The 15,415-nt window shown below is 41.3% G+C and overlaps 1 protein-coding gene across 11 annotated transcripts in view; it reads right to left on the bottom strand.

Moving 5' to 3' along the window:
• Positions 1–15,415, bottom strand: part of TRAK1 (trafficking kinesin protein 1) — a 103,199-nt gene that overhangs the window by 51,892 nt on the left and 35,892 nt on the right. The window contains exon 1 of one of the 11 annotated variants that reach the window (XM_072153432.1): positions 6,156–6,510. The exons of 7 other annotated variants lie outside the window; for them this stretch is intronic. In XM_072153432.1, coding sequence (XP_072009533.1) covers positions 6,156–6,219 — 64 coding nt within the window. In that variant the 5' untranslated portion in view covers positions 6,220–6,510. Of the gene's footprint in view, positions 1–470; positions 779–6,155; positions 6,511–15,415 lie in introns of those variants that run through there. 3 more of the 11 variants (XM_072153435.1, XM_072153434.1, XM_072153430.1) reach the window with 3 other exon arrangements.

Here is a 15,415-nt window from a genome sequence, read left to right as displayed (position 1 = left end):
TAAGTTATGGATGATCTGTTATGACCTTTTTGGACTCGATACGGTGCATCAGGCTGATCTATTGTAATGATGTTAGAACAGAAGTTAAATTACCAATTATAAGGAGAGTAAGAGGGCAGATAGTGGGTGCTGGGCGCAAGAGCGGAGAACCAGTGCTATAAACAATATATTATAAGTGTGGGGGGGCTGGTAAAGATTTTGCATAAGGATCGAGCAACTTTGTCATCTGTATATGACATGTGGTTATAAGTGATCACAAATCTGCAATAATAATAATAATAATAATAATAAAATATAAAATGTTGAGACAATGAAATACATAAAAGAAAACTCTAAGGATAATGGTGTGATTAAAGATCTACAACAATAGCTGCTTTCTACAATACAATCACAATTGGTGTGTGCGTGGACAATATATTCCAGGTATCCGCTAAGCCGGGGAAATTGATACAACCTGCAGTATCATTTACCTTCCTCCACAAACTCCAGCTGATCGGCGGAGTCATCGTATAGTTCTTCCTGGTCATTTTCACAGTCACACTCATAACTTTCCTCTTCAATCAGGGGCTCAATAAAGGACATTATTAGAAGTAGGTAAATCCAAGAATTGGAGGACTATCCAGGTAGCTTGATAGTTAAAGGCAGAGGTCTAGTGGCCCCTTAGGGGCCACATGTGTGGTATGGTTCCAGGACAGTGGGAGCCCCATTTATGGGGCAGCATCCCTGATGTCTTACATACTTATAGCAATGGGCTGTGTGATTAGAGCCCAGGACTCTCACTGCTGACACATAAGTGTATCCAGCAGGGACTGGGATCCACCCAAAGCACCGCAGCACCTGTAATACCTGAATGTAGGTAAGTGACAGGAATAAAGCTGAGGGGAAGTCTAGACTATAGAGCAATATTTTCTATACTGTTAAATAAAAAAAAACAATTAGGAATCCAAAAAAGTACAGAGAATTATGTATGGAATAAAGATTTCAGGCCTCCCCTGCTGTACTGTAAATGGTATGCTCCCGGTAAGTTTCATAGCAACTGTAGCAAGGAAGTGCTGGCAGATACTACACCTCACAGAGGGTGGGACACAGGTTACCTTGTCAATGATTCATTAACCCCACAAGTCACAGGAAAACAATTACATTCCAGTGCAGAATTGTCTGGACTGCGCTATTCATAGCATAGGGGTCACTAGCAAGACCTGCTGACAATAACACACAAACCTGAGCGGCTAAGAAATGCAGCACAATGTATTCATGTATTGCATTCAGACAGGCTGTGATATTGTATTAAGGTTACATGCTTTTTGGATTTTAAAATAAAACCCTGATGTAGAAATCACTTAAAAACCTACACACATCTATCGGTCAAATAGGTTTTCCGGTCTATGCATAAGCCTTTCTATCGGACACAAGTGTCAAACAAAAGGCCCCCTCTTTGCCACTATGCAGTGCTAGTCAGGTACCTTCATACTCGCCATTCCCCGCTCCCCTGAAACAGCAGCAGTACTCCTCATCTCTGTGCAGAAGATGTCCACGGCAGATGCAATGTGAAGGCATTATCGCATTGCCAACTTCAGCGCCACAATAGCAGCCACACAAAGGATAATGAGGACCGCTGGCTACAGCGGGGCAGGCCCCTGTGACCGCTGGCTACAGCGGGGCGGCTACTGGCTACTGTGTCAGGGCACTGTCACTCACTACTGGCAAACATAATAATTTCAGCATCTCAAGTTATTTAACAATATAGTGTGAGCTCTGTGTTTGCCTTCAAAGAGCCAATTGTAAATGTAATACTGTATAAATGCAACTACTAACCGTTAATGATTAGATACATTTATACAGTAATAAAATTACATTTGGCCATTTTAAGGGATCCAAGAGGCTGATGTGGCCCCTCCTTGCCTACTGACAGGATGAGAGAGCTTTAAGTGGTGAGCGGGTAAGAGTGAACGGATACTGGATGAGTGTGGAAGAGAAAAAGAATGGATTATGGAGACTGAGACAAAGGCTAGTGCAGGTGGCAGGGAGCCATGTAATGTGAAAAAGTTTTATAAAGTACTGAAATGATTCAGAATGCCAACAAAGGCATTATTAAAATTAACACAGCATAGATATTTTGGAACCCGCTAAAAAAGGACATTCCTGGAGACAGGTTCAATTTAAATGGAATCTGTCAGCAGTTTTGACCATACATATCTGCAGACAGTGTGAGGTAGCAGCTCCAAACATCTATGTAATAATACCTTTGGATATGTTGTAACTAGCAGCAGGACTGTGAAACAGAACTTTGTAGTCAGGTTGTCAGGTCCTGCAGCCTGAGAAACTTACGGTAGGTTTATGCTGCTCACAGCCTCTCCCCTCTCTTCTGAGTAACCTTTTAATATCCAATCAAAATCCTGCTCCAGACATGTGCAGCTTATTAGCGAGAAGAGCAAAAATCTCTTCAGGCTGAAAGAATAGAGAACTTATGGGATCAGCAGACCTGGATAAGGTTGCATTCACATCACATTAAGGGTGAATAGAGCCTCATCTTGGCCATCAAAGCTTCACACAGATATCCATGGACACATAGGCGGAGATTTATAACTGCTTCTACGCCTACTGGAAATAATTGCAATTTCTTAAACTTTGCAAGAAATTGTGATTACTTTTGCGATTAAGCCTGTGAACATTGACTGCTGGGCCACCCATTGGATACATCAGGAGGTCTAAACCTCTTAACGTATCTGCTGCAATGGGGGTGCATGTATGGTTATATCTCTGAGGAAACACCCTGAACATCGGCAACAGCCAGATGCTGCTCCTCCTGCTTTCATACAGTGGCAAAAGTCCTAACTGTCCATTGGGAGGACACATTGGGAATCTGCCCGACATATCCTTCCAATGGAGGTCTACAGGGTGACATGACCATGGCCTTATGACTATACTTATCAAAATGATGCTGCTACCAACAATCCAAAAGGTACTGAATGATTACACAGATTTCCGTGGCCAATACCTAATACATTCTTCAGCTTTGTATGGTCCAAGTTGCTCACAGTGATTCTCTAAAGAAAGTACAGAAAGTGTCTAATGTAAAATAATAATATAGACACTAGAATATATTTTTCTTTGTTGATATTTCCTTAGGACTAAGTCTCAGAAAGCCTTAAAGGATTGGTCACCAATGCAAAAGTTTACCAAGGTAGGTAAGTGGTATAAGTCATATATTAACTCTGGTTAACTTTCTGTGTAGTCTCTGGTAGTTGCGGGTCCGCCAGCAGACTCAGGACTTCTGTACCATGTCCTGCTTATTCAGTTTATGAATGTACAGTACTTGATGGGATTATAAGATCAGCCAGGTAAATCTCTTACTCTTTGCTTGAGTATGCTAGAGACTGTATAATAATCCTCTCTCTACTCCTACATTTTTTTTTTTGGTTGAGCTGATCTTGAATGAAAAAGATATGACGACTAAAAAAAATAAATAAATAAAATCAGTAAATATATTACAAGCATTATTATTGCATTAGGTGTATTTTCCTTAATGTTTTGCCCCCATGTATTCTGAAAACTGCTCACATCAAACAGACTGAACTACTTCTGTGTTTCCATAGTTACAGGATTTGACACTGCATATATATTGGTGACCGAAATAAGAATGTAACAAACACTGATATAACCAGGAAGGCATTACATAAGCATTGAAAACACATTGATAGATGTGGACATCCGGTAAATTGTCCAAAACCTCCCTATATAAAATATGGTATGTTGTTCCCTTTATTTGCCAATTATTATTAGAATCATGAAAAAACACATGTTGGCAGATTTGCATAGGAGAAAATAGGGCACAGATGGGGAAAAAAGGGTTTCCTACAAGGGGTGAACCTAAACTCTCTGTTGCCTATAGCTATAGAATGGCAGCCCACTCCACCACATGCAATAAAAAAAATACATTTTAAGTGTCAGGGCCTGCTTTGTAGCAGGTGACTACACTCCTGAGGCTGCCCCCACCCCTTGCTGCAGGTGGTGCTGTCTCAGGTGAGAGGATGAGGGTGATGTCCCACATCACTTTTTGGAACATTTTAAAGCAAGCCCTTTCAGTCCATTTAAAAACATGTGTTTGGCTGGTTTTAATCTGTTTTACAGCTGCCTACACCTCTAGAAATTGAGGTAAACAGGTTAGAAGCAGCCAAACACATGGTTAACATTCAAAAACATTAACGCGACAGGTGGCATCACCCTAAACTCGCTTCACGGCTGGTGCACTCCTGCTTGCTACAATTATTTTCTCATGAAAGAAAGTCTATAATAGATCCTTATTGTTTCACGGACAGCACAAAAATACAAAATCAATTTGTGTGAAAGAGCCCTAATAAGCCTTCGATCAGTCATATAAAGGCAAATAAACACTAAAGTTTGTACTTCATGGTCATCTTCACATGTACCCAATTCTGGAAAACATTTCTGATGTCTGTGGAAATTGCATTTCTGTCCTGGTAGATGCGCTCTATCATCATCTATATAGCCAAGGAATAGTAAGATACAAATGTGCCTGCGAAAACTTATCACTTCTTACATGGCAAAACAGGAGTGTGTAAAGTGTTATACAACAACACTTTAACCACACAAAGTAGAAAAAAAGTGCTGTGCTGAATAGAGGTACAGAAGCAGTGACCTAGGTGGAATGTTGCAACATGGCTTGCACCTGGTCAGCTGCCCACTATGTTTAGGAATGGAATTGATCCAGGCACCGTGACTGTAATTTTCTAAGATTTGTCATCCATGGTCTCGTCCCTTCCAAAATCAGTTTATGCTAATGAGCCTCAGGAGCTCTCAGAGAGTTACCAGAACCCTCAGTGTGGAAGATGCTGTTACAACGAGCAGAACATATTTTACCCAACTCCCTGCTCTGTGGGACATCACAGTAAGTCTTGGCGGGTCACGCCTCTAGAAAAAGAGAAATTTTACTAGGGTAAGTTCATTGTAGGTGACTGTATTAGAGTATTGCACTTATTTTGGTAAACTTTCTTATATGTGGTCATTACCTTTAAGTCTATGATACCATAAAGAATTCTGTACTCCTTGCGGAGACCATTATGAGTTCTGAAGAATCCAGAACTCCTTGCTAGTAGTTTATGACTGAAAATGGCACACATGCAGAGACTAACATGGATTCATGAACAGAAACACTGACAAGATAACATTACACTATTGCCTTGATGCTTCGGTGTCTACAGTTGTCACTAGAAGACTTTAATATTAAGTGGTAAATATCCTAATAGAAAGTATTTAGCACATAGTACAATAAGCGTGATGCCACACATGGCGCTTTGAACCCGTTTTTGGTTCGTTTTTAAGCAGTCCGTTAAAAAACACATCCTTTTTTAACCATTTTTAATTAAGACAATTGTTAAAACCTGTCAAAAACGGATGAGTTTTCAAAAAACGGACTGCTTAAAAACGGACCAAAAACGGGTTCAAAACGCCATGTGTGGCATCACCCTAAAGTAACAGTTGCAGAGCATGTTATATAACGAGAGGATTATTTTGTAGGTAAATAGGGTAAGATTCAATTGACACATGTCCTGATTAATGCACAACTACATAAACCCCCAATATTTAGCATCAAATAACGTTAAATTAAACGTAATGTAGATTCCTTACTGACTTCCGTATCTTGGAAACCACAAGAACAAAAAAGTGTCATTATGTTTAGCAGCAGGAGCATGGCACTAGACTGGCATTGTCTGTGCCCACTCATTCAATCAGAGTTCATGGAAAGCAATGCAGATACATGCATACTAAGCATTTGACTGAGTCTTATGCCTTGAATTTCATGTCCCTCCCCCATAATTCCTTAAACTTACAAAGATATTACATCAGGCAATAAAGGCATGGTGGAAGGAGGAGGCTGGCTGCAGTATAGACCACCACAAGCAGTCTCTATACAGTGATAAATACAAATACATTGCGCCCAATCCTACATCACACCCCTTACTAATGACCCCAAAGATCGTAAATACATTCGCTAGTCACCACGTGGAGATCAATTGTTTCACCCCTTCATTGAGACTGCCTTTATTACTGAAGAAGTGAAAATGTGGAATCCATTGATAATTCTTACACGCCATGCATCACATTCCTCAGCAGCAGCAGAAAAGCCTCATTACCATCAGCGCAATCCTCGTACCACCAGTCCAGCTGATAATAATCCTCTTCTATAAATTTCTGCATAGTCAGTGTTCCTTACTGCATCGGGGTATCGACTGTCCACTGCCTTCCTGAGGTCAGGTGAACCTTAGCCAGGCCTCTCTGCTGTGATCCTCACATGTCGTACAGAGAGACATAGGAGACGGTGACACCACAACAAGCATCTTCATAGGAAGCAGGGAGAGGCGACAGATTACAGGGAATGGGATATGGAAATGATGGCTTCAGAAGCCTGCGGTAGATGTCAGTGGCAGCATGCTGTAATAAAGAAGCAATGTAGAAGCATCCTGGATGGGAGTTGACACAGTTGTCCTATCAATAGACAGATGCGGTGACGTCAGGGGCACACACCACCACTTGCCTGCTGTACTGCCTTCCTTCCGCCTGGGTCCTGAACATCATTTAGCTTAGTAGTTTCCATAGAGACTGTAAGGCAGCGAAATGATGCCAAGTACATAGGGAATGAGAGAGATCAGAGGAAGCTTATTGTTAATAAAATTAATGGAAACTCATCCCCAAGAATCCCAATAAAAAAGGAAAAGAGAAGGTCTTAATTCAGTTTTCTGTACAGGTAGTCCCCGGGTTACATACAAGATAGGGTCTATAGGTTTGTTCTTAAGTTGAATTTGTATGCAAGTCGGAACTGTATATTTTATCATTGCAATCCCAGCCAGAACTTTTTTGGTCTCTGTGACAATTGGATTTTAAAAATGTTGGGTTGTCATAAGAATCAATATTAATACTAAAGCTTCATTACAGACACTTGTGATAACTGTTATAGCTGATCATTGTAACCTAGGACTAAAGTACAATAAATTACCAATATCCAGAGGTCCGTTTGTAACTAGGGGTTGTATGCAAGTCAAGTGTTCTTAAGTAGGTGACCGCCTGTATTACATACCTAAAATAATATAAAATACAATACAATACATTATAGAAGGATATAAAAATATCAAGACTACTCAAAAGCAGTTTAGATCAGCCATATTACTCACATTCATCACCTATTAGGTATTTCTACATACAGTGCATTGTTTATTTTGGGTTTAAATTGGGGGTTAATGATGAAGAAGTGCATCTGCACCTTTTCATCTGAAGTGCACAAAGATTTAGGGCAAAATATATCAATACCATTCCACCTGTTAACACAAGACAAATACTACATACCAGTAGATACCCCCCCAGTATGTCCATTCAAGTCAGCCAATCTGCATTTATGCTGGTAAATTCAGCTGGCACACAGATTATCAATCTGTATCTGACAGAATCCTGTTGTAATTTGCAGACAAAAAACACACTGGGGGACATTTACTATGGCGTTTCCGCCAGTTTTGTGGCGCTCTCACCACATGTTCTGCTCTCAGACCTAATTATTAGTTGGCGGCGCCAGAAAAAATGCCTTTTTCCGCCTGCTCAGACTCTTCTCCGAAAAGGGGCGTGGCTTTGGCGGAGTGGAAACTCAGACACAATTAATATGTGTCGCAGCCCTTTTTGGGCGCTGAAAACTGGCGGAAAGTAGACCAAAAGAAAACTGGTCTAGCAGGGACTGTTGGACACATTTCTGGTGCTCGGGGCAGATTTTGGTCCCAGGGACAGAAAATGGTCTCGGCGCCAGAAATGTCTCTGCACAGCTCCACAATATTAAATGTGTGTCTTCTTTCCCAGAGCAGGTCGGTAACAAAGCCAATGCAGACACCGACACTTTATGTAAATGTCCCCCACTGTCTGTGCCACATTTAACAAGAGTTTTAGTTTTTATGACAAATGAGGTGTGGTCTATCAAGAGGGGTGCGGCTTCTCTACAAAACTAATAGGAGGTACAAAGCATAACTAGGATGGTTCTGCACTACACAAGATTTATCCAGCATCAGACACAATAAGCCAGGCTCACCATCGAGCCTAACGCTGCAAAGTCTTTCCATACGACACTTTTGATAAATCTGCACCAGTTACTTTATTGGATAAAAATCGCTAGTGTAACCTGCCTTCTGTGTTCACACATTGCGGATGACTTGCGTTTCTAAAGATCATTTGCCCAATTGCATTTCAGTAAAGACACATCTGCCATCGAGCCAAGTCCCTTGCCATTCCGGTTACTACACGCAGCCTTGGACTGGAATGGTAATTTAGCAGAACCAAAGGCTTAAAATTGAAACCAGATGCATGGTTTAACTTTTTCTGAAAAGCAGAGAAGAATTTGGAATTGTAGGCCAATTTTACACTTTTGACATAACCACAAGAAAAAGCAGGATCACAATCACAACGTGCCTTAAAATCAACCTCGCAGATGTATAGTACAGAGATGCATCCAGGTTAGGGTTTTTATGCAGATTCTTATTTTAGCTGGTGAAACACATTCATTTTACATGTTTCAACTGTAAAAATAATAAAATTGCACCAAATACAGTTGCAATGAAATGTGAACAGGGTCAACAAGGTATAATCCAATTGAAGTAGTTTTGCCTGACAACTGTATGGAACCTAAAAGATTTGTCCACCGATATTTCAAGTGATATATCATTGGCATTCAAGCAGCATTACTATAAGCACTGCTCATAGTTCTCTATGATGCAAGGACTCCCATCCATACACTGTGCACAGTCTGTGGGATCTGAACAGAACACAAATCTATTTCCATGGACAGAGGACATGTTTTTCATGGGCTACTCTAAAAAAGTATAAAACGACATGCAAACAATGTGTCAATAAATGAAATGACAACCTTAAAATGCTGATAAAAAATGTATGAGGATCATAATGTTTTTTTACAAGCAAAATAAAAGTCACAAAAATCTTTTTTTTTCAGGCGAGTCATTTTGAAAGCTTGAGATTGTGTGCACATATTTTCTGAAGACCGCTCCACATGGTGTACAACATATACAACCCTTCTTTTCCTAGACAGCGGTCCTGGGAGGAAAGTTGGGACAACCCCTTAACACATTAGATGGCAGGCTGGTCACTTCAAAATCAATGGACTCAGCACACAATAATGTCTGGCAACTTTGGAGTTGAGAAATATTGATTCAGCCGATCTTGTAATCATCTCCATCTTCCATCTCCTTAGAATAAGATTCCCTCTCTTTGGTGATTATTATGGCTATGCCATCATACTTAGTAAAACTTATTATGGCTATGCCATCATACTTAGTAAAACTATTATACTGCAGTTGTAGCATCTCCATAGAAATTACACACATCTATCCAAATCTGCAAAGGCTACAAAAAGAATGAAAGGGAAAATACCTGTCACCATTTGACCCTCATCCATGTGGGGTTCAATTCTCATGTGATTCTCCTTGATCCTCTGACTGGTGCCAGCTAGTCCACAGCAATACACACAGGCACTGTGCCAGCAGCACTCCAGTCTCTTTGTCAAAGTCAGGCTCACCTTGTGGTCGCACATCCAATCTAACCACCAAGAATAGGGAGATATTTACACTGTGGTATCAAGGACGATAAAGGGTAAATTCTGACTCAATGTCAACACAAAAATGAAGGTAACCAGTAGACCGTAACATGAATATAACCTAGTATACAAAAACTAACACTGCACTGTGGTAGTATTAAAAGGGGTTTGCCACTATTCACTAAATCTATTACATGCCTCAGCACGTATATGCTGTACCCTTGTCTTTGCTGTAAAGTCAATGCTGTACATTCATGTGACCTCACTCAGACATCCGATCCACTGCAGCCCCTGCATCTACTTCCTGGAAGCTGCACATTGACTGGATCAGGGAGGGGAGGAGTCATGATGTGAAGGGAAAGAGGGATGGAGTATTGTAAGGGTGGCACAGTGGCTGAGTGAGTAGCACTTCAGCCTTGCAGCACTGGGGTCCTGGGTTCGAATCTCACCCAGGTCAACATCTGCAAAGAGTTTGTATGTTCTCTCTGTGTTTGCGTGGGTTTCCTCCGGGTCCTCAGGTTTCCCCCCACACTCCAAAACGTACTGTTAGGTTGTTTAGATTGTGAGTCCCATGGGGACAGGGACCAATTTGACATGCTTTGTGCGCTATATAAATAAAGAATTATTATTCCGACTGCACCCATTCAGCAGAGCTCAGGCATGTAAATAAAGAAGGATGCAGGCTCCGCACATATTACAAATGTAATTCCCAGGTGTCGAATGACAACAATCAAGGATTATATACAAGGCAGTCAAGGAATATGGGCAACTTGAGTAAATGAATGGTCAAACCCTTTTAAGCAAGGCAGTGAGCAGTTTAAAAGAAGCCTCTGGGTGGGCCAAGCATCCACTGAGCTGTAGCATTCAGCCTACTCATATTGCAGCCAGTATTAGTGGATTTCAGGTAACTTAGTACAAGATGACGTTGTATATATGAATTTTATCTGAATTTGCTTTAATTGCTGGAGCTTCTAACCTCATCCAACCAATGTCTATTATCTCCAAAGCATCACTATATAATATGGAACCTGTCATCAGAAATTAGCCTAATAAACCACTACCAGTATGCTGTCAAGCAGTTGAACAGCTTGTAGATTGTGTTTCTTTCATGACCTAGCATAATGGCATCATCCAGAAAATCAACTTTGTAGTTAGACGTATAAAGTCAGGGAGACCGAGAGTTAAACATTGAAGTCAAGCTCTCCCTGCCTCTGAATGCCTGCTACCATGTGATTGACATGATCCGCCAGACTTCAGTAGTTCGGATGAATGATGTCCCTGGATGCAGAACCATCAATTACAGTGAATGGGACTTTCTAAGGCAGGAAAAGCTGACTTTTAACATCAACTCAAAGTTGATTTTCTGGATAATGCCACCACCATGGGCCATGAAAGAAATATCATCAAGAAGCTGCTCAACAACACACTGCTAGTGATTTATTAGGCCAATTTCTGATGACAGGTTCCCTTTAAGTGTCCACCCTACACCATGTTGGATCTGTATTTTCAACGGCTCGCCGACAATCTATATTCTGTTCTGTAGATGTTTTTCTTCTTGGCTTGTGATCCCCACTTACAGTTCTGCTCATATTAAGCTCATAATGCCAATACTGTCATGGCTAATATGGTCAGCATGGCAGCTTTGTATATTTTTATCTAATTACATGATACAAGACTCTGTGACCATTAATTTCTTCTCTACTTTCAGTCACAGACATTTTAGGTATACTTATGCATATTTCATAGAAATAATCTACGCAGCTCAGTGAATTGAGAAGTAACAGATATACTTAATGGCCTGATCTCTGTTTCCATAACTGCAGGAACTTATGTCTAGTATGAGATCAAGCTATTACTGTGACTTATTATTCTGGCATTTACCTTTAAGGGGTATTCCAGGAATATGAACGTCTAATACAAAAACCCATGATGCTATGAATAAATGAATATAACAAAACTCAGTGTCATTCGTCACAAAATGGAGCTTAAAGAGGACCCGTCCCCCCTCCCCTACAAAAAGACCCCCACTAAACATGCCCCCCATAATCCTCTCCCCAGCCCCTTTCTATATATTCTAAATTTATTTTAATGTATGCTGGGAAAGTTTTACTAAATGTTCCTAAAAGATCTGACCTCTTACCAAATAAGAGGTAAGATCCACGCATCTCCTGCGCTAGCAGTTGGGTTTACTCATGAGGCCGGTACTCCTCCGTATGATCTGGCCGACACTCCCTCGACACTTGTCCACCACGCCCTTCTGTTTCACTTCTCTTGCGCTCTCAGCAGGGGAACTTTTATGTGAATGTATAATATTCGGCCGGCGATGTTAGTTCGCCACGGCCGCAACAGGATTACGATATTGCTGCCAGCACCCACGGTGCTTTGCCGAACTGACAGCGGCTGCACCGTGCTTATTGATAGCGCCGGCCGAAGGACCCATTTGTATATGAATTATGCCGATTCCCGGAATACCCCTTTAATCGTAGAATTCCATTTTCATTAATATATATACAGTATATAATGAAAATGGAATTCTACGATTAAAGGGAGATATATATATACAGGCGGTCCCCTACTTAAGAACACTCGACTTACATACGACCCATAGTTACAAACGGAGCTCTGGATATTGGTAATTTATTTTACTTTAGTCCTAGGCTACAATAAACAGCTGTGACAGTTATCACAGGCGTCTGCAATGAAGCTTTAGTGATAATATTGATTCTTATGACAGCCCAACATTTTTAAAATCCAATTGTCACAGAGACCAAAAAAGTTCTGTCTGGGATTACAATGATAAAATATACAGTTCCGACTTACATACAAACTCAACTTAAGAACAAACCTACAGACCCTATCTTGTATGTAACCCGGGGACTGCCTGTATATGCAATATGTGCAATGCTGCTAGCTTCTCTTAAAAGGTTCCCGCTTCTCTTACAGGTCCCCGCACCCGCTGTCAGTTCGCCGATGCTGGCGGCTTCTCTTACAGATCCCCGCTGACAATGATTTTATTTATATATTCACAAAATTTTACATTTTTTTTGCCATTACTGATGTATGGTTACACCACTATTACAGTATTTGTGTGTAGCCCTTTGCAACCGGGGAAGTGACACGTTTTTATGCGTTTTGGATACTTATTGCAATTTGTGTGATGGGAGACCAATCGTGCTCATCCCCTCGGTTGTTTGGGGGCTTTTTAATTGTTTTTAAATCTCTTTGTAACTAATAAAATTGATTTGTTCTGTCATCACATCTGCTTTTTTCTTTTGTTATATTCATGTATTTTTTTGGATTTGGGAACATAATTTATGACCGTATATACTCTAGTATAAGCCAACCCGAGTATAAGCCGAGGCCCCTCATTTTACCACAAAAACCTGGGAAAACAGCCTCCCCATTATATAGCCTGCCGGACATGTGACTATGTGACTGTCCTGTGTCTTTTCTGTGTGGAGGAAATCGACGGACTGATTAAAGGGCCAGTTGCATTTTAAGTCTCCATCATAGTGTATGTCCACAACATTTTTCTGCTAAGGGGAGGGAAACTTTAAATTACTAATTACATATTAGCTTATATATGAAGGACCCATTTGTATATGAATTATGTTGGTTCCTGGAATACCCCTTTAATCGTAGAATTCCATTTTCATTAAAAATGTTTAAAGGTTACTTGCTTTATTGTATGGTACATGGTCTAATACAGCAATATAATTTTCTATTGTCTTTATCTATAACAAAGTTTCTAATCCCCAGATATCAGGGGACACTAAATTATGCTGCACAAACGTTAGTATTGTTACAACTTGGAAGGCATATCAGATGACTTTGTGGCCGACTTATAATGGAGCTAATTTTTTTTAACCAAAACTTACTGTATATACTCGAGTATAAGCCGAGGCCCCTAATTTTTCCACCAAAAACTGGGAAAACATATTGACTCGAGTATAAGCCGAGGGTGGGAAATGCATTGGTCACAGACCCCCCCCCCAGTATACAGCCAACCAGCCCCCAGTAGTATACAGCCAGCCCATCTTGCTCCCATGTAGTATACAGCCAGCTCATCTTGCCCCCATGTAGTATACAGCCAGCCCATCTTGCCCCCATGTAGTATACAGCCAGCCCATCTTGTCCCCATGTAGTATACAGCCAGCCCATCTTGCCCCCATGTAGTATACAGCCAGCCCATCTTGTCCCCATGTAGTATACAGCCAGCCCATCTTGCCCCCATGTAGTATACAGCCAGCCCATCTTGCCCCCATGTAGTATACAGCCAGCCCATCTTGCCCCCATGTAGTATACAGCCAGCCCATCTTGCCCCCATGTAGTATACAGCCAGCCCATCTTGCCCCCATGTAGTATACAGCCAGCCCATCTTGCCCCCATGTAGTATACAGCCAGCCTGTAAATAAATAAACTTATATACCCCCCCTCTCCGGTGGCCTCGATGTGCAGTGCTGCTCCCCCGATGTCCGCGCCGCTTGTCTTCAGGCTTCTGCGCCCGTCTTCCTTCTTCTGCTGGGCGCCGCCATTGCTCTCTCCCGGGCCAGCACCTAGTATGACGCGCCGCTGCTGATGCCATGCTAGGCGCTGCCCGGGGGAAAAACAATTGCGGCGCCCTGCAGAAGACAGAAGACAGTCGCGGATGCCTGAAGACGAGCCGCGCGGACATCGGGGGAGCAGCGCTGCGCATCGGGGCCACCGGAGGGTGAGTAAATATGTTTTTTTTTTAAAGTAATTTTTACTGACTGGTGTATAAGCCGAGGGGACGTTTTTCAGCACATTTTTTTGTGCTGAAAAACTCGGCTTATACACGAGTATATACGGTATGCCCAATGTGAAGCACGTAAAAACTTAAGGGGGTTCTCAAGATGCGTGCACATTCAGGAAAAAGCATATAAAATTATCACTTGCTTGTAGAAAACCCCATTTGGTTACACATGATTAACCCAGATGTATCCAATTTATGTTGGAGAAGTGGGACATCTCCTGGAGATATGTTGCACATATGGTGGGAAAGCCCTATTTTGGTCTGCACATAATTAACACAATATCCCAATCCAAGGTACTAGTGTTAACCTACTTCATGCATCAAGCTCTACTTTTTCCTGGAGAAAGCATCACTTCCCTCACACTTACTAGAGGCAGCTAAACTTATAATTTCTTTACTGAAAAAAAAGACTCACTCCCTACGTTGACCCAATGGGTGGAAAAAGAAAAATCAACGAAATCTATAGGTTTGAGGTGTTGGCACATGGGCCAAATTTCTTTATATATGGACACACTGGAAGATATATCAGAAATTAGATAATATACGGGTACCTCTTATGACTCTTTAATGGTCTTGCCTTCTAACCCTATCCTCTACTTGCCTATCTCTGTCATCCCTACTGTCCCCACTAAAGGCCTTACCCTATCCCCCCCCACCCGACGTGCAACTCCCTCTGTTAACTTTTCGTGGATTTTGACCAAGATTTATATGACTCATGTTCAAATAGTGGAATGGAAATCTCCTGGGCACTGTGCATTAACAGCACAGGGGAATCAAATAGAAGCAAGAATCTGTACAAGATATTATTGTTTATTGCATTTTTCCCTAAAAATGATATGTGATTATATGTGTATAATGAACATTGTGTATGTGCTTCAATAAAAACAGATTTCAAACTAATGTGGGGCACATAAGGAGTTTTGCCAAGGTGTGCATGTTATCAAGCAATTGGGTGTAGCATGTGGTTGAGAATGTGTTCTCCTGCTCCATTCAATATTATAGGAGAATCAAAAATTGCGGTGCACAGCGCTCAGCTATCT

Source organism: Engystomops pustulosus, chromosome 5 (assembly GCF_040894005.1).
Source record: "Engystomops pustulosus chromosome 5, aEngPut4.maternal, whole genome shotgun sequence".
Taxonomy (NCBI): Eukaryota; Metazoa; Chordata; class Amphibia; order Anura; family Leptodactylidae; genus Engystomops; species Engystomops pustulosus.
The sequence above is the reverse complement of the archived record's forward strand: the minus strand, read 5'-3'. Positions and strand labels throughout refer to the sequence as shown.